A 25,703-nucleotide genomic window follows, 5' to 3' on the forward strand; every position below is an offset into this window, starting at 1 on the left:
GTGTGCCACCACACAGATTCAGATGCAGGTGGTCATGCTTTCTTTCTCCCTCAAGCCTCTCTGCACATTTACTGAGGGTTATAGGTCAAATCTGAGACCTGCTGGAGGAGTGATTGTGTCTTTCAAATATTTGGTATCGTGTTTCCTAACAATAACATTCTAGAAGGAGTATCTGCTCCACTGCACATTTGGACTCTCCATGTTATAAGTAGTAAATTTCAGAACTATTCTTTTAAACTTACTACGAACCTAGATGCCTGAGAGGCAACTAAGCTCACACAGTATGTATATAGCAGATATTAGCTAAAAATCTGTAATAATATCTGGCTGACAACTATTCAAATAGACAGAAAGCTATCAGAACAGTGACAAGTCAGGAGCTCAGCAAAGTTAATCCCTCTGAATCAGCTACTCTTAAGATCATCGGAGGTGAATCATTTAGCAATAGCTCCTGCTGTAAAACCCTCAGCGGTGATTCAACACAAGAAATTGCAGAATGCAACACAAACTAAGGCAGACTATTACATAAAGGGAGTAGCTTGAGGGAAGAGGAGAATTTTGGGATTTAACAATAGAATTTGGGGAATGAACAGAGTGTATTATGGGATGCTTAGGGGAATGGCCAAAGGCAGGGAAAGGGAACAATCAATTTGGGAAGTCCAATGGGAAAATAGGTGGAAGGGAAGTATAAAATATTTGAGCCAGTCGCATGTAAGGAGTAAACTTGTCTGGCCAGTCCCTGCACCTGATCACCATAGGCTGTTCTATCTTCTTAATAGATTCTACTTCTAACTATTTTCATGTGAATGTGCTCCGTATTTCCTCTGTGTGTGTGGTCTTCCATAAGTTTCAAGTTGATGAGTAGGACAAGAGGTCTTGGAACAAGATACTGGAGAGTCTGAGGGTCTGGAGGCCTGGATCCTGAAGAGACCAAGGGTCAGAGAGTTTGAAGGGTTTTTTTCCTGACCATCAGTCCTTGGGAGCAGGATCTGTTATTTGTGCTCTCTGTCTTTATGTGGGTGCCTGTAAAGATACTGTCTGTGTTAATGCACGTGCTTACCATATCTGTACAAAGAGTGTGTGCACACGTGCCTGCTGGGAATTCATGCTATGCCTCACTACCGGTGGGACCTGGGAATGGAGTTAAGGAGCAGCTGCTTATTTCCACAAGCCCAGAAGAAGGGAATCCTTTCAGTCCACTAGATTCAGGTTCCCGTAACAAAATTCATGTGGCTATTTTATTCCATGCATTCTCCAACACCACCTAAACTCTGATTCACAATCATTAGTGTGTAATTGAAGCCATCTTTCTACATGTATAAGAAATAGCAAGTTCAGAGAAAACATTAATTTAACAACTGCCTCATCAGAAACCTCTGCATATCCACTGTTTTTCATCTGTGCCTTCAAAGTAGGGTTATAATAGGTTATAATATTTAGATGAAAAGGAAACCTTGTCTCATGAAGAGGGACAAACACGCACAGGTGCATACACACATTAAAAACACACACACATACACACATCACCTCCTTCCTGACAGAACTTGAAAGGATTATTTTGATCTTCAGAACTGAGATCCTGACATTGGATTAAAAAGGAGAGATGACCTCACAATTCTCTGAAGCAGAGGTTTGACTTCTAAGTTATAGCATGCTGTACCATCACAGATATAACTTTTCAGAAGTCATTGGGCCACTTTGCTATCATTAGTCGACTGTACGCTATCATGAAATCCTGGACAGTTCAATTTAATTATATCATACATGGCTTGAACAAATATTTTATGACTATTTGGAATTAATAAAAACTAGAGGAACAAAGGTAATAAGGAGTCATATTAGGAGAAAAATACACTTTTAACTGTTAAGAAAAACTAGATAGAATAGGAAAGTTAGTTCCCCTGTCTGCTAGGATCTTCTCAGGCAGTTGTATCCTAGCATAAATCTTTGCAAACTAATTGCCAGTGCTCTGCCATTGGTGGATCAAAAAGAACCAAAGCAGGCTTGCGAATTGATAGCATGATGTTTTCTTTTCAAGCAGATTAACAGTATCTCTTCCAGTTTCTCTGAATTCCTATTACAAGAAGGGGAACCAAGAGCAGGGATAAAAAGCCAATCTTGAAGCTGGTCATCAGAATTTGAAATAACAGATGCAAAACTTTTCAATGTTCTTAGGGAATCTTAACAAACAGAAGCTTCAGCTTCTGCTAGTTAGACTCTAGTGCTGCTATGGCAGAGGCTCCTAGCTTCATTCTCCACTTGCTTTGGGAACACTGGAGAATGGTTTTTGTCAGTTCCTTTGAGTCTGCATCCTCGTAACTTCTGGGATTTAAGGGTTGTTTTCGTTGGCGGTGAGTTTTTTTGCAGGGGGAGGGAGTTGTTTCAGACATGTATGAGGAGTCTTTGTAGCATAGCCTTTGAAAACTTAGTACCCGCTAAATCTGATCACTGGTTACTGTCCAGCCAGCAAGTTTCAACAACTCTTTGTTTCTCAGGAGGAACTTTTAATTGTTCTAGCTATTGGCTAGGCAATAGGATCATTTTTGTTTAGCACATTCCTTCCCCACTAAGTCAAAAGCTTCATTCCTGCATATATAAAACAAAAAGACAGATTAAACTACCTACCATGAACAGTTTTCATATCTTTTTCATTGACTGCTCTTCACGATTACATTGTGTTCCTTTAAGAAACTGGAGGCTTTCAGAGGAACAGAATTGCTTCTGCCTGCTCAGGATCTGAGCCTGCTAATTGGAGAGGAGGTTTCAGGCTGCAGATCATGGCATGGCTTCCTGGTTTGAAGAAAGCAGGAGAACCACAAATTGGAGCTGGGAGCCTGCAGTTTAGGGAGAAATTGCAATGAGGAGCAAAGAGCAAAAACACAGCCAAGTTGTAAAGGTGATGAAAGGGACTTCCAGGAGAGTAAAGACAACTGAAGAGCATTTGGTGAGATTGAAAAAGTAGCCAAAGTAACTGCCACCAAGGATGGAAGCAAGGACCTGCCTGCAAGGACGTTATAGGCAGGGGCCACCTTGTGAATGAAGCTTTTTTTTTAATTTCTAATCACTAAGTTTCTCTCTTGAATTGTTTCTGGTTTAAAACCAAACAAATAAACAAAAACTAAAAACAAAACCAAACCCTCCTATTGGAGTTTAAAAGCTTTTTGATCTTCTTTGAGAATTACCGTAGGAAAGGTCTGGGCAGTTCCACCTAAGAGCTCTGGTGGACTTGTAATTCCACCACCCTCCCTCTACCAAACCATTTCACCAGCTGGTTATTTCACTATCCTTTCTCACTTCAAATTTTTTTTTATTTTCTCACTAATTTGTAGAAAGGCCTACGTTTTTTTTTGTCAAAGGAATCCCTTTTAGTCAGTGAAACCTGGCACAGATTCTGTTGCCTGCAGCAGAAGAAGGCTCAGCAGCAAGCACCACAGAGAGTAGTGGCTCCCATAACTGCATGAGCCTTGAAGAAAAGAAAAGGAGAAGGATTTTATAGCCTCTTCATCCTATTGCAGTGCCTGAATTCAGAGGTGGTTGCAGATAGGGGTTCTAATGTAAAAATTTGAAGGGACTGTGTGTGCTGGCTGAGGGAGGGGAGGCACCTGGAGTCATGGACTGGGTTGAAGAAACTGGGCTGTGGTTTTGTGAGGCTATATATATATATGTATATTTGTGAGGCTATATATATATGTATTTATATATATGTATAAATTTTTTCAAATATTCTCTAGGTACAATGGATCATTAAATCAAAATATAGTTTATTCTGAAACTGAATGACATCTTAATTTTTCTAAGATATAAGTCATTTTGGCTTGTATTTGGGCGCTCCCTGAAAACAAGTTTTATCACATCTATGTATTTCCTTAAAATGTGCTTCCCTCAACTCATTGTTTTTAGATACCTGTTCTTCTTGGAAAAATTTCTGACCACCACTTCTCAAAAGTGTTTGGGCCCTCCAGGGAGTAAAAAATGCATGATGAGCTTTTGAAAAATATGTTCATGAAGATTCACAAAGGTAAATACCACTCCAGAGAACTTCATTTCAGATGTTTGTTTAAACTATTGTCAGTTTGAGATACAGAGATTAATCCTTCTCAAAGCTCAGTTTTAACTTAACCACAGGATACATCTCATTTCTCTTAAGCTCAAAATCCCTCCACCAGACCCCAAGTAAGGAAGAAGGTGGTTTCCTTCCTAACTGCTCATTTCCCTTCTGACACCCCCATCTTTACCTTAGTATTAACTATATTAGCTCAATCTCTTACAAAAATGTGTGCTTTGTTTAAAGATAACAGCAGTTCGAAGGCACATCTACTTGTATAGCCCCAAAACAAGTTTTGAAGCAGCCTATAATTAGCTTTGGAGCACTAGATATGTGTTTGTGTACTTATCTCCTTCATCCACTTGCACATACACATGGGACTGAAGGCCTGGTGGCTTTTCTTAATTTGCATTGCTTTCAGTACAAAAGGGACCAAATTCTGATTAAAACCATTTAATAGCACTGTAGTTCAAATAATTAAGAGTTTGGTTTTTACCTGTAAGCATGATAACTCAAAATCTCACCAGAAGCCCTTACTGATGATGCTTTCTGGTGGGCAGAGAATACAGTGGCTCTTCCTAAATGCTACAGAGCAACAACTCCCACAGAGCTGGGTCAGTAGCCTCTTCATACCACCTGTCTTGCCTTCAGCATGCCGGAAACGCTGAGGAGATAAGCAGCTGAGGGGCAGCAGAGGCAGCTGTTGGATGACAGGCCTGCAGCTAGTCACCTAAGTGCCATCTGGCTGTGCTGGTTGGAAACTGGCAATTTGGAAGGATCTGCTGTGCTCTGTTAATTGTAGTTGGAAAACTGTGTGCCCCCCGAGTCAAAAGTACAGAAAACAGGGCTTTGGAGGGGTAGAGCTCCTGCCTTTAGAAAGGAAACGCTCTGTCAGTATGTGGTAGAGGAAACTGAAATAATCAGTAAGGAGTTGTCTCTCTGTTAGTTATGTTGCCTAAAGCTTTGTAGTAGTTACTAGCTGCAGTATTTTTAACTTCTACGTTTTAATGTGAAACAGCTGTAATATTGGTATAAATTTCAAATAGGCACGAGAGAATTTTATCCAAAGGGCCTGGAGCTAAAGATTTCTGTAACCACTGCTGCAAGCTGAAATCATGGGGTAGGAGAGTGCCTTGTGGGAGCTGTGCTGATTTATGGACCTATCATGTAAAGCAATGTATTTTGGTCATAAAAGTCTATTCTAGATGAGTTTTTGTGAATGGAAAAATTGTGACCAGAAAACAGCAGGTCAAAGAAATGACAAGGTGGTTCTGAGAGGTAGCAGGTAAAGGTCTCTCCAAGAATTGATAAGGTCTGGAGACTAGCAGTCATGTGGATCCACAAGAATGGATGAACTCAGAATACAAGAGTCTGACCAATTTATCAAGGCCACCAGCATACATTGGGTTGTGTAACTCAGCATGCAGTAGTCTTGAAAACTTTTCTAGCAAGCAAGTCTGTTACAGCCTTCAAGAAGGGGCTTTTCTTACTGGCTTCCTGCTCTACATACCTCATCCTTATGTGCAAGGGGAGGGATCCTTCACGCTGCCCTGGGGGCGGATCCTGGCAGGTGTCAGAAAGATGAGGTACCACTTCAGCTGCAAGAGAGAGGGATGGGAGCAACCCTCTAGGTACCCCTGTACTGCTCAATAAGGGAGCGGACTCAAGCACTTAACCTCTGTCTGTGGCGCAGGTGCTGATTCAGCCCTTTGCTTTGTTTTGGCCCACTTCAAGAGAAATACGTTATAGAGAATTAGCCCTATGCAGTGTTGGTGCAAGGAAGTCTGTGCCACTTGGCATCTGATCTTTTATTTAGCACTGTGGACAATACTTGTGCTGATTTTTTTGAAATATGAGGTGTACCTGTAACCACATCCTTCTCTGTTTGTTCTAGGAGATGAATCCCCATGATACTTACTGTCTTAGCTGGGCCTGTGTGAAAGCAGTCCTGACATACCTCTCAGCTGTGGGTTCCTGCCTCACAAATCTCCCAGCTATTCTCACGGCACAATCCATGGGTGGTACTGATGCAGCCTGCTTCAAAATCACGCTGCAAGAACGTTTTTATGTGCTTCAGTTCCCTACACTGCATTTCTTTGCAGATGAAAAGTGGCAGGACTGAGGAGCATCAAAAAAGGGCACAGAACTCTCTCTTCTACCCTAGTAAACTCTCAGTGTGCCTATGTAATAAACTGGGTATTCTCTCATGGAGCATTAGGCTATTTATTGGGCTGTTCACACCAGGTATGCCCATTTTGCAGGAAGATACGTATCTCATGTATATGGACAGAGCTTGAAAGTAAAAAAGCTTCACTCTGTGCTGCCCTACTCCATATTTATTTTTCTCCTTCTTTCCATGTAAGCTGGAAAACAATGGGTTATGCTCATTTGCTCCTCCTAGTAAGGACAAAGAGAACTGAAGCCTCAACACCAGATTCTCGTGCAGAGGAACAAAGAAGAAGCAATCTTTAGCCAGAAGGTACCCCTACAGATGCCAACAGGGCCCCCTGGAAGAAAGATGGTACTTATTCAGCTCCAACCTTATATATGTAATGAATATGATAATACCAGAGCTGATGTCTCTTGGCTGGTTCATGGTCCTCCAGCGATTTCCTTCCTCAACATGAGATAAGTTGTCCTGATGGCCCCACTATGAAAACAACAAGATACTCCATAGGCTGCAAAGTAGCCTCATTTCTGAGTATTTACTTGGCTACATTATCACATGTTTACCAGGGAGCTGCATGTCCTGCTGCAGAAGCCCAGATATCAGTGAGTGCAGACAAAGAGTGTTCCTGAGAACATTTCCTGGAGCCAGTATGGGACATTAGTTATGTAGCTGGCCTAGTTTCAAATACACTGTGCCAGTATAGAAAGCCTAAATGGCAAGCTGACAGATCCGTCATTGCATCACAGCCAGCAGTACTTGCTTGGGGAGCAGCATGTCTTGAAATATCTCCTTAGAAAACACAGAAACAGCTGCAAACCTGTGGCCTAGGAGCTCATTTCCATTTCTGTGAAGGAATACAGTCCATTCAGCTCTCAGAATGTATATCAGGGAAGTCTGGCCACAAACACAGGCAGCCAAACCCCCTGGAGAGGGGGAAAAGGTTGCAGAGCTTGTTAGTGCACTAAGGCCCTAACAGCTTGGATGTCACTGAACTTGGAATTCTGGATGAACACCAGACAGATGCCACGAGGTAACATGAGCACTGACAATAATGTGTCAGTGATATAAAGATGACTGTGTATTCAGACTCATGCAAAAAGATAGTGCTCTGCAACTCCTTCCAGTTGCTGAAAATGAGTCAACTAGTCACAGTTATGATTCACAGCAGCCTTAAATCTTGCCCTAATGTCAGTGTTCTAGAATGAATGAGAGAGTGGACAGAATTACCAGTGATGATCACACTTAACCTGAAACAACAAAAAGAAACGTAACACAGGAAGGAGGAAGTCCTATGAGATTGCCACTGTTGTAATTCACTTTTTAAGGAAGATGGTCTTTCAAGAGTTTCTACCCATTCAGCTCTGAGGTTTAAACCAAGAGGGAAACCCTGAGCAGCACTCAGTGCTAAGAAAGAGTGAATATCATTTCTTACTCATGCAACTACCACTGGTCATTGAGCCCCACTTCTGCATTTTTAATACTGAGAATACAATTGCTCCCAAGAGATTGATGGATCGCAAATTTAGAGATTGTTCTTTCCCTTGTACTCTTCCAAAGTGATTCATAAAGTGAACAGTGTTCTGTGTTTTCACATTGCTTTGTCAGGTGAGAAATAACCATTTTACATATTGCTCTGCCTGTACCACAGATGTTGGTTCCATAGTAAAACAAGACTATATCGATGATGACATCAGAAGCACAACCATCACTCATATATGGTCACAGTCGCAATTTTTGAATTTTATTGGAGGTTTTGGCTCTTTCAGATTTGAGATTAATCTGTTGATAATGTCTAAAAAGGTGAACATTATTTCTATTGGTTCCTTAGCGCAGCTGATGCTAGCATGTGCATCTATATATTTCCTTCTTTGTAGTCACTTGTTAGATACAGAGAAGCCCTTGCAGAGAGTTTGCTCTAGGCAGTACCTAACAGACATTGAAGTTCCATCCGGGGATGAAATCGGGATGGCAACAAAGGGATATCTTTCTATATCAGCGTTGTGGCTGCTTCTGCTCTCCATTCAGGTCTCTCTGGGTAAGTATGTGCTTTATTTTGCATAAGACACTGGGCTAGGAAGAGAATTTAAATTCAGTATAAATGGGCTGTTGCTACATCGACCTTTAAGATAAAGTGTCAAGAAGGTGTTTGAAAACCTCTTCATCTTCGATTCGATCTCCTTGGTGATCCTGAGAGAAAGAAGAGTAAGCCATTTGTGATAGTTCTGTATTTTTCCCAGACATCAGTGACCGGCCATTCCTATAGGATCGTGAGTTCAAGTCTGACTATAGTGAAACCGATAGTATCAGTGCTTAGAAGTGTTTGATAAACAGACAAGCTATAATGGCAACCAAGCAGGTATCCAAACTACTGTCTTGACTGCCCTGTCAAGCTCTGCATAAACAGAGTGAGTAACCCCAGGTCTTTATTCAATATCAGTTAAAATGATGTTGCTGTGCCCTGTGTGTCCCCTGAGTTTGGCTGGGTCACATACTTTCCTCACAGTTGTTCCTGTCTATCTGGAGTTCACCACTGTTTGTCTCTGCTGTTTGTCTCTACAGCTATGTGGATATGTTTGAAGCTAAAAATGAAACCCAAGTTTTAAAATCCCCATTTTTGTCTCTGTACAAATGGATGTCGTACTGTGGTATAGTGACTGATGGTTGCATCTCTGGATGATGAGAACAAGACTGCATGGTTGATACTTTGTTCAAAGTAGCAGAGCCCTAGTCTTAGAGGTTCCCACCAGCTATGTGGTTGCGGTCACAGTACAGATGGATGAGAAGAGGAGGTGTGGGCCTCTCTGTGCAATGGGAATATCAAAAAACATATTAAACATTTGTATTTAGACATCTCTGGAGTAGGGTTTGAGTGGGGACTGAGCAGCCTTGTAGAAAGGAAGATGAGTTTTCTGCCAACTTTTCAATAACAGGAAAGAGTACCAGAGAGACTCAATAACAGAGGCAAACAAGAGTAGCTTTGCCTTGGCATCAGCATCAGCATCTATGATCCACTGCTCTGCTCTGGCTCTGGCAGTAGTACTTGCATTCTCGACACTGTACCACAGCCCCCTCCTGGTCCGCAGGGAGGCTGCAGTGCGTAGGAAATGTGAAAGGCACAGGTATTGGGGAGAGAGCTGTCATCCTGACACTGAGGCAGCCCAGATGTGGCCCAGGTTTTAAGAGGTGTATCTGGGTATAGGAGTGCACACCTCATTCTTATCCCTGGGCAGCAAGGGGAACCAGATCTCCAGGAGGAGCAAGCCACAATCTGATGCCTTCTTCTCTGGATAGAACCTCACTCTGTGACTAGTACCATTAAATTCAATTAAGCCACTTGTGGGATATGCTATGGAGTGTCAGGAAAGATACAAGAGTATTTTTGTAGGTATAATAAAAAATTCACAAGAGAATGATTACAACAAATGACAATTTTGATTAGAGAGAATTAAAAGATATGGCTTAGGTTATGCCTAGCATCACCTCTACATCCAGCATTATGTGCCGTTGTGTGTTGAAAACGTTAAATTTTAGAAGATTTAAAAATTCAAGTGCAGAGGTAGATCAGTCAAGTGATGAGGGTTTTTTTATTTTTTAACTCCTGAGTATGACTAATGGAAATAGGTCTGAGTCCATTAATCATGTACTTTGAATTTAGCTTTTCTTAGAAATGATCTCTCTTTTAAAAGTATGTATTTTTAGCTTAGAAAGTTCTTTTCTGGACTATGTTCTTCAAATAAGTTATGGGTCATTCTCCAGTTTATATTCCAGGAAGATTCTTCAGGACTTGTTGCAGGAAGATTATACTCTTTCTGAGATAATACGTAGCAAGTAGGAAGGGATTTGTAGTTGCCAGAGGATGGTGCTACATATGTTAGTCTTTCTTACTGAGGAAATTTGAGGAAAGAATAGTTTCCAGAAAAATGGTCTCTAGAAGTTATTAGTTATCAATCATTTAAATAATCTCTCATGAACTTTTTGTATTTCTGAATATAAACGATAAGCAGGAAATCGTGAGGAAGTCCAGAAGTATCAGCACAGAAGTAAAAACTTTGCCGATGACCAAGAGCAGATCATGTATCGATGCCATGCTACCTGTGTCCTGATGTGCAGCCTCATTGAGTGAAGTGGAGGGGGGAAATCGGGCTACAGGCCACATGGGGATGGAATTGCCTCTTCACAGAATCACAGAATGGTGGAGGTTGGAAGGGACCTCTGGAGTTCCTTTAGTCCAATCCCCCTGCTCAAGCAGGGTCATCTAGAGCATGTCACCCAGGATTATGTCCAGACGGCTTTTGAATATCTCCAGCGAAGGAGACTCCACAACCTCTCTGGGCAACCTGGTCCAGTGCTCATTCACCTTCACAATAAAGAAGTTTTTCCTCATGTTCAGACAGAACTTCCTGTCTTTCAGTTTGTGCCTGTTGCCTCTTGTCCTGTCGCTGGGCACCACTGAAAATAATCTGGCCCCATCTTCTCAATACCCTCCCTTTAGATGTTTGTATGCATTGATGAGATCCCACCTGAGCCTTCTCTTCTCCAGGCTAAACAGGCCCAGCTCTCTCAGCCTTTCTTCGGAGGAGAGCTATTCCAGTCCCCTCATCATCTTGGTAGCCCTCCGCTGGACTCTCTCCAGGAGTGCCATGTCTCTCTTGTACTGGGCAGCCCAGAACTGGACACAGTACTCCAGGGGAGGCCTCCGTAAGGGCTGAGGAGAGGGGGACGATCACCTCCCTCGACCTGCTGGCAACACTCTGCCTAACGCAACCCCAGGATACCATTGGCTCTCCTGGCCACAAGGGCCCATGGCTGGCTCATGGTCAATCTGTTGTCCACCACGACTCCCAGGTCCTTTTCTGCAGAGCTGCTCTCCAGCAGGTCAACCCCTAGCCTGTACTGCTGCATGGTGCATGTACTGTTATTCCTCCCTGCACTTGACTTTGTTGAACGTCAGGAGGTTCCTCTCTGCCCAACTCTCCAGCCTCCTGAGGTCCCTCTGAATGGCAGCACAGCCCTCTGGTGTATCAGTCACTCCCCCCAGTTTAGTATCATCAGCAAACTTGCTGAGGGTGCACTCTGTCCCTTCCTCCAGGTCGCTGATGAATAGTTGAACAAGACTGGACCCAGTACTGACCCCTGGGGGACACCGCTAGCTACAGGCCTCCAGCTAGTCTCCGCACCACTGAGCACAACCCTCTGAGCTCTGCCATTCAGCCAGTTCTCAATGCACCTCACTGTCCGCTCATCTAACCCACATTTCCTGAGTTTACCTAGGAGGACACGATGGGAGACAGTGTCAAAAGCCTTGCTGAAGTCCAGGGAGACAACATCCAGTGCTCTCCCCTCACCTACCCAGCCAGCTAGTTCATCCTAGAAGGCTATCAGATTAGTTAAGCATGATTCCCTTTTGGTGAATCCAGGCTGACTACTCCTGATCACCACCTTCTCCTCCAGATGCTTAGTGATGGCCTCCAGGATGAGCTGTTCCATCACCTTTCCAGGGATGGAGGTGAGGCTGACAGGCCTGGAGTTTCCTGGCTCCTCCCTCTTGCCCTTTTGGAAGACTGGAGTGACACTGGCTTTCTACCAGGCCTCAGGCACCTCTCCTGTTCTCCAGGACCTTTCCAAGATGATGGAGAGTGGACTAGCAGTAACATCCGCCAGCTCCCTCAGCACTGGTGGGTGCATCCCGTCAGGGACCATGGATTTGTGGATGTCAGGTTTGCCTGAATGATCTCTAACCTGATCCTCCTTGACCAAGGGAAAGTCTTCCTTTCTCCAGCCTTCCTCTCTTGTCTCCAGGGTCAGGAATTCCTGAGGGCTGGCCTTAGCAGTAAAAGCTGAGGCAAAGAAGGCATTCAGTAACTCTGCCTTCTCTCTATCCTTCATCACCAGGGCACCCACCCCATTCAGCAGCGGGCCCACATTTTCCCTAATTTTCCTTTTGCTACTGATGTATTTGGAGAAGCCCTTCTTGTTGACATTCCCTCTTAGTGAACTACCAGCTATCAGTTTGCTCTGGAATGAGAAATGGGACAATGGTTGGTTGATGAAGAGCGTGGCTGCATCAGCATTGGTTTGTGGGGTAAGGCTGTCATACTCATGAGGAATAGAGAGAATAATTTAATTTGCTTTAAAATGGAAAGCAAAACGATTTACATGTGTTTCAGCAAGCAGTGTGATGACTCTGTAGGAACACCTCTCTCTTTCAAAGAAGAGAGAGAGGATGAGACAGATTGATATGAATTTTTTCATAGAAAACTTAAAGTTCTCTGATGAGTTTTTAGTGCAATTGTGTTATCTTTTGTCCCATATTAAGTACTACCATTGATTTGAGGGGATCTCCAAGAGGTGTCTTTCTGGACTATTTGCAAGACTTGCATGGCTGCACTGTTTTCTATTCACTTACAATGCCCAGTGCTTTTCTCTCAGTCACATGGTCAAGTTCAAACATCTTTCTTCTTTCCATTGCATTGTTATTCTCTAAGAATTGTGACTATCTTGGGTAACCGTATTACCTCTGGAGAGCTCCTATGAATCGTGAGCTGGATAGTGGTGTCAGGGTACAGCAAGAGCTGGCTGCTTCCTAAGGGGCAGGGAGACAGGAGCCTGGCGCAATAACTTTGCCAGCAGGTCAAGGCCCTCACCAGCCATGGCCCAGCCCCACAGTACGCAAGTAAGGCAAGCAGGACAGACCTGGGGATAGTAACCAGGTTCAACCAAGAGTCCAGGTCATCAAGCAAGTCCATGGTTATGAGGTACACCTGAGGTCAAGCTGAAAAGTCAGTCTGCAGATCAGGGTCCAGATCAACAGAGTCAGTGACCATGGGCATGGCTGCAGCAGAACTGGAAAGAGGCACACCTGCAACACAGCTCAGGCAGGAACAGAGGGACCTGGCCTGAGCTTAAGTGGAGCCCTGTGCCAATGGGCAGAGTGAGGGGGTGGAGACCCCAAGTGAGGCAGCTGAAGGCCATTAAGGCCTATTAGTGCACCCTGGGGGCACCTGGCAATTGGATCAAATGTGTCTTATAAATGTTGGCTTTAACTTTCCATTGTGTGTTAGGTTTTTAATCAGTTCTAATTTGGGGCCAAAGTTACCAGGCTTCTTAAGTGATGCCCTGTCATCCTTCTATAGCTATCTGAGCATCTGATTAGCCTGAATCAATCTCCAGGCCCTGGAGAAGAAGTTTCCAGCCCTGTTCAGTGATTTCTCTGTTCCATAACACGCTAAAATTCAAATCTGATCAAATTTAGGAGGAGTGTCTGGTGCAGTGGCCAAGATCTCCCTGATTTTTGTGTGCACTTAGCTTGCCATCTGTCCTGAACCTGGAAATACCAAGGCCCTGCATGTGGTTTCTTACCATTTGAATTTTCAACCATTTTGTCTTGCTCTCTTTCATTCTCTAAACCTCAGTGGCTTGTCATTCACATGGCTCGATAATGCTAACATAGCATGTTTTTTCCCATTTTCTCCTTTTACGTTTTCTTTTTGAGAAGCACAAACCTAATGTCCAGCAAGTTGATTCCAATGGCAGCATGAGCTGACAGTAATGTTTTGCAGATAAACATGATGAGCAGTGTGGTACAGAATAATTTAGTTCTTAAAGGATAGACATATTTAAAAATAGTGTCCCAGGCGTCTTAGTTCCATCACAAATACAGGAAAGCTTCCATCCCTCTGAGACAAAATTCCTCTCAAATGCTACAGTATTGTATGTATAATTCAACTGAGCATTTATATCCAGGAAATAATTACACACCTTTCTTCATTTCAGATTGGCCTGTATCTCAAGGTTTAAGGCTTGTATCTTTTTCATAATAAACCCTACCATAAAATCCTTTCTTGTGCAGACACAGTTCATATGTTCATCTGGAAGTATGTAATGGACACCAATGGACCTAGCTCCTTGTAGACTGGCTATTCCTGGAGTATAAATGTTCTGGATAATGTGTAAGCGTGCTTAGTGAATTGTTAGAGACCTCTGAAATTTTTACACAAGACATAAAGTGTTGTGGAATATTGCTAGACTTCATTCATTGTTCTGCAGATTTTCTTCCATGTAGCAGAATGAGACATAAGCATAGTGGCCTTTTCTTAGGGTACGTACAATACATTCTTTGAGCTTCACAGTAAAAAAATATAAAACGTTGTTACACCTGCATCCAAAAGTAGGCATCCAAAATGTATATGTATTTAAAGTGTGTTAGCACTTGCTGATTCCAGTAGCATGATAGAGGTGAGGCTGCTGCAGCACCGTTCGCCCAGGTCCAACAAGTAGCAAGGCTGGACATGTATTCCCAGTAGACGCACACAAAAATACATATACAATACACATATGCCCACAAACATGACTGGCCACACAGATCAGCACAGACACAGACATTCAACACTGACATGAACACAAGCAGCACCAATGGCCTCATTGTGCTTCCCTTTGTGGCTGATCAGGATGAAAGTCTGTTAGTGGGAAATATCTACAATATAGACTCCTCCAGGTTTAAACACTCAGTCTATCCAGTAGCTGGCCCCTGAATACATTGGTCTACCCTGTTTGCTGGCACTCAGACATGCAACCTCCCCAAGGCCCACAGCCCCACCCCAGTTGATGGTACAGGCCACCTCTCGCAGACACACACACACGCACACACACACACACGCACACACACACACACGCGCACACACACACACATAAATACATGCATTCCTCTTCATCCCCACCACAACATTATGGATGCCCTGTAGCTGGGCATAGACACTTAGTCTATCTAGTAACTGGCCACTGGCCCTGGATCCCCACCTCTCCCCAGTTCCTGGCACCTGGGCATGCAAGCCCACAAGGCCTGCAGACCCCTCCAGCTGCTTGTACAGATGTCTTTGCATGCACCAAGAGACATACATTGTGGGTCCCTCCAGGGGACAGGGCTTAGACATTCAGTCTATCCAGTAGCTGAACATGGATCCTCACTCTCCCCAGGTGCCTCCCACATGCACGCACGCACACACACACACACACGCACATACGCACACATGCACACACACGCACACAGTCGACCCACAGGACCCAAGGCCACTCCAGCAGTTGGCCTGGAACCCCTGGTCTGCTAGTAGCTAACTCATCCAGTTGTCTTTCTCCCAAGGAAACACACATACATTTGGCTCCCAAGCCACTTAACTTACTCACTGGCTAGTCTGGCTTGATATTCACTAGCTGTCGCATACTGACAAGCAGTACCGTCACTCACTTCAGTTGCTGGCACCACAGACACACAGCTCCTATGACTGTAGTCCAAATCCAGGTGCTGGCACTTGATTTGCACTCAGATCAGTCTCTCCAGTTCCTGGCACTGTGGACATATGGGCCCTATGACCCACGGTACCTACCTTAGTGGCACACATGCCCCTGTGACCTGTGGTCTGACTCCAGCTGCTGGCACTTAGACCTCCATGCACATACCTGCACACAGCTTAGAGAGCCCCCTTATGCAGGAAAACACAAATGGAGTTTAATAAAATGACAGGATGGAACACACTGATCCGGTGCAGGGCATGGCCAGACAAGCATACCACACAATGTCTTGTTTACTTGCAATCGACCCCTTTTATCCCCTTATCCCTCTATTTTCCCACACCTGTTCCTCCCCAAACCACCTTGATCACTGGCTTTCCCCTTCTTTGGTGCCTCCCTTAAACATCCCGTAATAAGTCTTGGGCAATCTCAAGATCTCTTCCCCTGCATCCCATAATGTGTCCCATACCCTTTAGCTAGTAACCCTCCTCAGACTGTAAGGTGACCCAGAGAGCCTCTCCTGTTGACGTCTCTGGTGGGTTTCACCACCAGAAAGTGCTGTCGGCTCTCCTGTGACAGCTCTGGAAGGAGATGGGGCAGAGTGTCCATTTCTCTGACTGGGTTAATGGGGTTCCCCCATCTGCCATTGTTCCTCTGTGCTCCTTTTCATGTGTGGAGATGAGCTTTCTATTGTATAAGCTAACATAATGAATGTCATCTGTACTGTTGCTTAAATACAACAGTGACTGTTCTCAGTTGAATTTGGCAGAAGGTATCTTTTCATTATTTTTTGTTTCATCATTTGTTTTCACTAACATCTACAGATGTCTGCCACGATTCAGAATATTAACTTATGTATTTTTTCTTCAAACAAATATGAACTTTTTTGCAAATAAAGATCCTTTTTTATGAGCAGATGTTCAAAAATTGTTGCCTTAAAATTCTTCACTGAGAAAAAAACACTGAAAATTCCTGAACAAGTCCATTTTTTTCTTTACGCATGATTATCTCTTAATTTATACAGTGCAGGTTTCCCAATGTTTTCTATGTCCATGTAAGGTGTGGACTCACACCTGTTCCCCTGTGTTCCTTGGGCTCTTCTAGAAGGCTTTTGTGTTGCTTTGCTTCCTAAGAACTGCTTCTGTGTCCCATCCATTATTCCTGCACTTGAATGTAACAAAATTCTACCAGTGTTCTCTAGCCTTTAAGTCCCTGTGCTAGGCTACTGTATAATCACTTAAAGTATCTATAGTAGCAGCTCAACATTGTCAAGCAAGGAAACCTCATGTGCATCTTCTCTCCTCTGTCAGACTCTCTGCCCTCATATGATCTGTGATGACCCTAATGATGACACAGTTCCCAAACTCCAAATGCCATGTGCGACTACTTAGAAAGATGAACCTAAAAAATCTGACTTAATAATAAATTAAGAGTAATAATAAACTCATTAACCATTAAGCAGTTGCAATAGATAATGGTGATGAAGCCTATCCTCTCCATAACCTTCTTCTGTCTCTGTATATGAAGGTGATGATGAACTGAGACTGGCAAATGGACCTGGCCCCTGTGCTGGGAGAGTGGAAGTAAAACACGAGGAGCAGTGGGGGACTGTGTGTGATGGTGACTGGAAGATAGAAGATGCTGAGGTTGTTTGTAAGCAACTAGGATGTGGATCTGCTGTTCAGGCCCTTAATCGAGCTCCTTTTGGAGAAGGATCTGGACCAACATGGCTGTATCGACTTGATTGTCGTGGTGACGAATCTGCTCTCTGGAATTGTTCACATCCAGGATGGGGTGTATTTACCTGCCCTCATTATTTTGATACTGGAGTGATCTGCTCAGGTAAGAAGCCATCAAACCTTTTGTAATAGAAAAATCCAATGAAAGAAACTGAGATAACTTTTGTCTAAACTGATAGGGCTGTATTATTGTAGTCAGCACAGAGTTAACACTTTCCCTATGACCTTCTCCATAAGCAGACCATACCAGTGCTAATAGTTCTGCTGACTGCAGGTAGATGTCTGTTTTGCCTAGGCACAGCAATGACATTCTTACCAGGAGTAGAAGTGGCAGCAGCAAGGTGATCTTTGTGTACAATGTCTAGAACCAGGACAGGGCACAGCTGTGAAAGGGAAAAGCAAGCAAAAGGGAGGGGAAAAAGTATGGTGCTACATGTTTCTACCCCACTCTTCCAAGGAATAGGAGAGCAGTGCTGAACTTGAATTTGGCCAGGGAAGGGGCCAAAAAAAGTAGGTGTAGATAGAGGAGCAAGAAAATACTTTGTTAGGCTATACAGCTGCCCTCCTCCAGATCTTCCTGTAGGCTCAGAAAGAAAAGTCTCCGATGACAAAGAAATCCAATGCATATTTGGCTGCCTTCCTCTGCAAGATGTGTTTGTTTTCTCTCTTTGCATAAAGTACCATTGCAAGGCATTCTTCCTTCCCAGGTGCAGAACTTTATATTTGTCCTTGTTGAATTTCCTAAGGTTCCTGTCACCCCATTCCTGCACCCGGTCTAGGTCTCTCTGAATGACAGCTCTGCCCTTGAGCACTGTTGCAGGCGGAAAAAGTCAGCACACACTGATTTGATCTAAAATATAACGTCTATTTGGGAAGTTAAATAACTAATGTGGTGTTTAAGAAACTGGATAACAGATAACATGATGGTGCAGTTGCTAGGCTATTTACTACATGGAGGATTCAGGTACAGTGGGTTGCGCATTACAATTCAGGCTACCCACTCTGTGGCTGATCAGGCCAGGACAATGCATTTATTAAAACAAACGTCTAGACCTTATCTCATATCTAGTCGGCATGTTTTAGGTAAGGAATCTCTCTCCATCTGCAGGAGTAACCTCAAGGGACATCCTTACTCAAGGGACGATTCTTCCGTGCAGCCAGCTGCTGTGCAGGAGAGCTCAAAGGGCTCAACCAGACTGCTCCTGTTTATGCTTTGGCAGGATTGATCTGTAGTCAAATCAAATCTGAGATGTACCCTTGATTTCCATATAGGGTCATGCAGAGTCAAGTTGCAGTCCACGTGACCACACCTTGTGGCCGGGCGGTTACCTGTTGCCTGGCAGATTAAATATCTTGTGCAATACCCCTGCTCTCCGGGGGTGGGTGGAGAGGGAGGTGCAGCACACCATCACAGAGCACGTTCCCATAATTTGGTGTCATCTGCAAACCTGAAAAGAGTGCACTCCATAACCTTCTGCAGTCACTGATAAAGACGGTAAATGGAACAAATCCCAGGAGAAACCCCTGCGGTACTCCATTTGTTGCCAGCTTCCAGGTAGAGTACAGCCCACTAGCCATCACCCCTCACTACCCTCAGGATCTGGACCACTATTTCAGGTCACCTACAGCCAAGGCTGCCATTGATTGCCACATCCTCATCGAGTTCTGTCTTGTTAGCAAATAGCAGATCCAGCTGTATGTCTCCCTTGGTTGGCCCATTCAGTGCCTTTATCAAGAAGTTATCCCTGACACCCTCCAGAAATCTCTTGGACTGCTTGCATCTTGCCATGTTGCTTTCATTAGATGCCAGGGAGGCTAAAGGCCCCTGTAAGAATGAGGATCTGTGATGTAGGGACTTGTGTTGTTTAAAGAGGCTTCATCCACTTCCTCACCTTCATCAGTGGTCTATAACAAATTCCCACCACAGGGTCATCCTTTCTAGCATCCTTCACCAGCAGAACTGAGGAGAACACCACCTGGGCTCCAATGCCCTAGACCCTCACCCTCAAGCCATGTAGTCACTGTTGATACGCTGAAGGGCTCCCTTGGCAGTTATGACTGGTACCCATATGATTAAACTGCATGGGACTTGGCAAAGCCAGACAAGCCTTGGCAGTCTCTCCACAAAATACTGGATCTGAGCCCCTGGCAAGCAACAAAATTCTGTAGACAGCAAGTCAGATCAGCAGAGAAGGGCTTCCATCCCTGCAGGAGGGACTCTCCCACTACTCGCTGCTTCCTCTTGGTGGTTCAGGCCTGGCCAGCTCTGATGCCTCCCCCAGACATGGCTTTCTCTCCCTCATCTCCTACCAGGGCACTGAACCCATTTAGCAGTTGCAGATCCACAGATGGAGAAGAAGCCATCCTCCTTTTGCCAGGAGTCACTAGCTTCCAGCCTTCCTCACCGTGGGAGGTAGGCTGGAACCTCCAGCAACCGTAACCATAATCTCCAGCTACTCCTCCTTCTGTACAGTCATGGGTTCAGGCTCTCATCTCTGCAGAATCTCTGTGAAGACCCTGTCAGTATCTCTTTTAGCTTTCTTGGTGCTCTGCGGCCTGCTCACTTCCTCCCACAGCTCCTCAACTTGGTAACACAGCTCCTCAACTTGGTAACACAGCTCCTCAAACAGAGCACATCTCTTGCAGGCAAGGACTCTACTTCTGCCTGCCACAGCCTTAAGGAAAGGCATCAGACACTTCCTGTAGCCCAGCACCTGATGAGCTGCTTCCTCTCTCTGGAGCACTGTCTGGGTAGAAGCCTCTGATATGCCAGGGATAGTTGCTCCAGTCAGTGTTGGGGACTGTGCCCCGTGGCACATCACAACTGTTGTTGCTCAGTCCCATGCTGTCTTCAGTGAAGTTTCCAGCCACCTTCCACACACCCTTCCACACAAACTGCTGCACAAATTGCAAGAACCAGCAGCAACAAGCAACTAAGCAGCATCCTAGTTCCCCCTGTGCGCATCCTGCTGAACAAACTGTGGGGTCCCCGTTCACAGCTCTCTGGGTTGCTGCACTCAAGAGAGGGCCAGTTAAATAGCAAATAGAAGTTAGGCGCAGGTATCCACTGTTCTGCACAAAGCATGTCCCTACTGCGGATCTCACCGCTTCACAGTCAGCTTTAAGTTTCACTGTCTGCAATCTTTTTCATACTATAAACAGTCTTTGAACCCTTACTATTAACTGTTGCACTTGGTCCTGAAGAAACTGATAATCCACATTGGTTGAAAGTCCTGTTGTATTTATTAAAGAAAAATGTTTACCCAAAACATCAAGACTCACTGTCCAGTGGTTTTACACGGTTATTTCTGATAAAGGGAAGACTAATTTCTTGCACAAATGATTTTGCTCTGTCTTTTATTTTGAATTTCTGTCACATGTAATGTTCTGTGTAATCTTTCTGCTGAATAAGATTTCCTTCTGCAGGCTGCAGTCTGTAAAGTTGCCTATGTGTTTAAGCGCACTAGGTTCACAAAGCGGTCTCCGCAGCAACTGGCTACTTCAGAAAATAGTTCTTGTCCATAAGAAGGTCTACAACAGTGGTACATGTACATAGCTTGGATATTGCCTATATCCAAACTTCATATACATGTACAAGTTGATATGACATGCACACTGAGCTTTGTTTGTCCCTTTCCTTTTCCTTTAAGAAAAGAGTAAGGAGCAGAAAAACCAGCACTGGGTACTTTGACAAAAGACAGAGAAATTAGTTAGAAATTCGCCGTGTGACAATCCTACAATAGAATGACTCTCTCTGTTCCAGAGAAGCCCTGAACTGATGCTGAAAGACACCTCCAAAACTAGTAATCAATAATCAGCTTAGCTGCTTCCCATTTTTCCATCTGTTACTACTTCTCCCTGCACAGTTTTTCATTAGTTTCCATGACCCTGCACAGTTATAAATTTTTATGGTAATTATCTGTACTGCACAAAAGCAAATCCATCACAATATTTGTATTAAGTCTGCTAAGAATAAATAGATGTAAAATAAATATATCACCAAGGGATAACAGTGATGAAGCTGATATAATATGTAGTATTTCACTGCTAGTAGAGCTGTGAACTGAGAAAACAAAAATAAAATGTTTTATGCTGATCTGCAGGATATTCTTGCAGTAAGCGAAGGTAACAAAAAGAGACCAAAAAAAAAAAAAAAGAAAAAAAGAAAAAGAGAGGTAAGGTACAGATGCTGAGCTGGCTACATGCAGAAGCAGCTGGAGTGCAACAGGACATGCTAGCTCAGGAGCAGCGCCACAGAAGCACAGTTATGCTGTTTTCAGAATGTCTTGTTACTCTCATGAGCTGCTGTGCCTAAGCTAGCAAGTCGTAGTGTAGCTGAGTTAAAAAGCCCATCAGAAATCTGCAGCTCATGGAGTGATGTGCAGAGACTTTCAAGTAAGTCTATGGGAGCCAGTGTGGATCCAGCAGGGCTGGCACTGCACCTGAACTAATAAACCTGTCAGCTTCCAGCTGACCCCATGCCTTTTGAATTGTCTCTGTTTGGTGTTCTTCACCAACAGTTCAGTGTTCAAAATCTCCCTCCTTCTATTGTTAGGGATTGAATCTTCCTCTTCACATCTTCTCTTCAGCTTCCCAAACACTTGGTCAAGATTCAGTATTTTCACATACTAAAAAAGAAGTGCTCCTACACTTTATTTTTTCTCTTATCAGCAGCATACAGAAATTGCCACAATGGCTATTTTAAAAGGTCACTGGTCCTTGGAGAAGTGAGTACCATGTATCTTGAACATGAAGGTATGGGAGTGATTAAGTTAGGCCAGTGCAACCAACACTCAATGCTGAATTTCTTGAATGTTTTTAGGTTTCTCTGGGCTGCGTCTGACCGGAGGGGACAGTGCCTGCTCAGGACATCTGGAAATAAGGCAAGAAGAAAGCTGGGCTACAGTCTGTTATTTGCATATTGATTTCAAAGCTGCTTCTGTTATATGTAATGAGTTAGAGTGTGGCCAGGCTGTGGATATCTTGAGAGGAGCTCGCTTCAGAGAAGGACATGAACTGATCTGGCAGGAAGAGTTCCAGTGTATTGGGAATGAGACTCACCTTGCACACTGTCCCAGGATGTTGCACCATAGTAAGACATGCTCCCATGATGCCACTGTTGTATGTTCAGGTGAGATTTTGGAATGATGGCCATAATTTACATGTGCCCTACACGTCTTCTTCCTGTCAACCCACTGTCCAGAGTCTCTGCATATTTGTGTGGTCCTCAGGGTTCCTGACTGCTTCCCTATCACACCTGAATCCAGGGAAAGCAAAGAAGTAAAGGAGAGCAGCCCAACAATCTCTCATTCACCCTAGAGAGTGTCTGCTTCTGCACCAGGGATGAGGGTCTGAAAAGGGCTTTCGTTTCTCTCATGGTAACAGAGATATGGGCTCTCTAGTGCTGAGAACTCCTTCCTTCTCTTTCTTACATGGATAAGAGGAGGGGTGGCCAGAGCAGACAGCCAGGAATATGGAGAAATTAGTTTATTTTCTGCTTTGATAGTGTGTGTGTTAATCCCTGGTGCCTCAGTTAATGCAAGTATAAAACAGGAAGAGGCTGAATTATGTACCTTCAAAAGGTCATAGGAGGCAGAAGTTACAAATGTTTATAGAAAAACTGTCGGAGGCCTGGATGACTGCTGTTATGAATACTAGGTGTCATTATTTAAGAACTTTGTCTGCTTTTATGTGCTGGAGACTCTAAATATGGTTAGCTTTGTGCCACCCACTACAAAAATGATGAATTGCTGTAACAGCTAAGACTTTCTCCTTATTTCACAAATCAAAATGGATGAACTGAACAGGGGGCAGAGCCGCTCAAAATTCCTTCTCATATAACGTGCGCATTTTGCAGGTGGAGCGCTGCAGTCTGTTTCAGCCCTGCCTTGGACACAGTTCCACTGACTGAGGTGGTCTGGAGCCCTGGCTGGGTAGCTGTGGCAGCCAAACACCCCAATTTAGATGTCAATGACTGACAGGTCTTGGCTGCTGCTTCTGTCCTTCTCCATGATTCACAGTACAGGGAGGAAATCCAGCACTAGGAAAGTCTCATTAGGGGAAGTATAATGCAAGGATGAGGCAAGAGCTTGGAAAATAAAAAGAAACAGTATGAGACGATAGGCAGACTGCATGGGGCTGGCAGTCGGCACTGTCTGTAGGAGTGCTTAGCATTTTAGGCCCCACAGTCCTAGCTGTACCACAGTTACATTACTGTGCATCTGCTGATGTGCATGGTCTGCTATGTTCAGAGCCTTATGCTGTGGCAGAGATGAAAATTAAGGATCTGCACACCACAGCTGCTGCACAGAGTAATGTGAGATAACCTGCTACTGAGAGAGGGAGTGATATTGGTAGCCTCTGCTCTAAGTTTCTCACATGTTTCAAATACAATGAAATGCTGGGACTATCTCTGCAAGCTAAGATGTTAACAGATAGTAGTATTGTGCTGAAAGGAAAGGAGAAGAGAGGAGAGGAGAGACTGGGTTTAAAGAGTCACAAGGCTTTTAGTCATGTAGTGCAGACATAGACAATAATGACATGTTGTTTCAGAGGTGGTTTATGAGCATCCTGGACAAACATTCTCCCCAGTAGCCTGGGATGGAGTGAGTGCAGGTCCCATGCAGCTAGATCTCCCTTACTATTTCCAGTGCAATAGCACAAGAAAAATATCGCTGTTAAGTTCCTTTATTCTTCCTGCAGGCTATGGTGGGTACAGGCTGGCACATGGCCCTACCACATGTTCAGGGAGAGTAGAGCTTCTTCATGGAGGCATGTGGGGAAGCCTTTGTGACTACCTGTGGGATTTTGCAGCTGCCAATGCCCTCTGCCAGCAACTGGACTGTGGAGTTGCCCTATTGATCCCAAGTGGACAGGCCTTTGGAAAAGGAAATGGGTCATTCTGGAATGGCACATTCGGCTGTGAAAAGAATGGCTCACACCTGAGAGACTGTCGTGTCAGTGTGCTGGGTCACACTGACTGCCCTGCTGGAAAGGACGCTCATGTGGTATGTTCAGGTGAGCAGCAGGAAGGGAGGAAAACTGAAGAATTCCTTTGTTGAGACAGATATGAACCCAAAATTCAGAGGGTATCTGTGGAGCTGAGCTCCATCTTTTGCCTGCTGCTATAGACATTTCCAGGAGCTGAGGCTGCACAGCACCTGTACCACAGGGCTACTGTTCCTAGTGCCAATGAACAGTAAGAGCAAGGCTGCTCCACAAGGAAGGATGATGGGAATAGAGGGTGGCCACGGCACAGGCAGTTTCCTTGCCAACAAGGGCACAGTCCAGAGCATCTGAAAACACAGTAGAGAGGAAGGTGCTGATAATAAAGTCCATCAGCAGTCTCAGACAAGTCAAAGTAATCAATCAGGTACAAGGTCTGTCTGGGCAGACCAGTCAGGAGCAGCAGGACATAGGGCCAGAGATAGGACTGGAAGCAGGTACACCAACAACACAGTTCAAGCAAGGACTGAAGGCCTGGTCCCAAGCTTAAGTGATCCCCTGGACCAATGGCTGGAGGGTGCATAGGTCAAGGTCTCAGGTGAGACTGGGCCCAAGGCCTATTGATTCACTCAGGGCCCTGAAACCTAATGCCCTCAGTTTAAAAATTGCAAAGGGGGCCAGATTTGGATTTCTAGTCATTCTTCTCAGTGAAATAGAGGGGACTGAAATGTAGGTATGATGAAGTACGGAAGTTCCTGTGACCTGTGGAGTAATTTTTACCACTGAATGCCAAGGAAAAACCACTCCCACTTCCCAATCACCTTTAGATTGTGCTCATGAGCAGTTACCAATATGCCATCTTAGTACTCAGTTTTTCTCATACTCAGGGTGCCCAGGGACCAGGTTGGTGAATGGCACTGTGTGCTCTGGCACAGTGGAGATCCGCCATGGAGACAAATGGGGAAGACTCTGCAGCTCCCACTGGAATCTGCAAGCTGCCAGTGTCCTCTGTAATCAGCTGAACTGTGGCTATGCAAAGTCCATTCAAACAGGAGACCTTTTTGTGGATGGGAACGGACATGTATGGAGAGATGCTTTTCACTGTGAAGGGACTGAGTCCTGCCTGTGGGATTGTGCTCATGTGACTTTGGGCAATCCTTCCTGTTCAGCCAGAGAAGCAGCCACTGTTGTTTGCTCAGGTAAGTCAGGAATGGCCTTTTATGTGTAGTGTGGCTTCAGAACAAAGCAGTCTTGATGATCTCAGTATGCCAAGTAGGTCAGGTACGTGAGCCTTTATCTAGAGCCCCTTCCCTCCCCTCTCCTACCCTTCTTTCTCCTCTCTTCCCCTTCCCCAGACAGACAGATCTGAGGATGCAGTAAGAGATGTGCTGTGACTGGTGCTAAGCTTGCACTGGTGCATGCTGAGGAGAATGAATAGTAAGGCTGAACCCTGTGATTTCCAATTCCCTTCCATTCTGCCAGGGCCTGCATCTCTCCTGGGGATGGTGCTTCATATATG

The 25,703-nt window shown here is 44.5% G+C and overlaps 1 protein-coding gene across 4 annotated transcripts in view; it reads left to right on the top strand.

The window, feature by feature from the left end:
- Positions 1-8,113: 8,113 nt before the first annotated feature.
- LOC104150759 (antigen WC1.1-like) overlaps positions 8,114-25,703 on the top strand; it is a 40,797-nt gene continuing 23,207 nt past the window's right edge. For 2 of the 4 annotated variants that reach the window (XR_011143347.1, XM_068956407.1), the window contains exons 1-5: positions 8,114-8,250; positions 17,028-17,342; positions 22,062-22,370; positions 23,942-24,256; positions 25,072-25,383. Coding sequence is in view for 3 of the 4 variants with exons in the window: in XM_068956407.1 (XP_068812508.1) it covers positions 8,181-8,250; positions 17,028-17,342; positions 22,062-22,370; positions 23,942-24,256; positions 25,072-25,383 (1,321 nt within the window). In the remaining variant the exon portion in view is untranslated. The remainder of the gene's footprint in view (positions 8,251-17,027; positions 17,343-22,061; positions 22,371-23,941; positions 24,257-25,071; positions 25,384-25,703) is intronic. The other 2 variants (XM_068956418.1, XM_068956428.1) reach the window with 2 other exon arrangements.

The sequence above is a fragment of the Struthio camelus genome, chromosome 1 (genome assembly GCF_040807025.1).
Source record: "Struthio camelus isolate bStrCam1 chromosome 1, bStrCam1.hap1, whole genome shotgun sequence".
NCBI classification, from domain to species: Eukaryota; Metazoa; Chordata; class Aves; order Struthioniformes; family Struthionidae; genus Struthio; species Struthio camelus.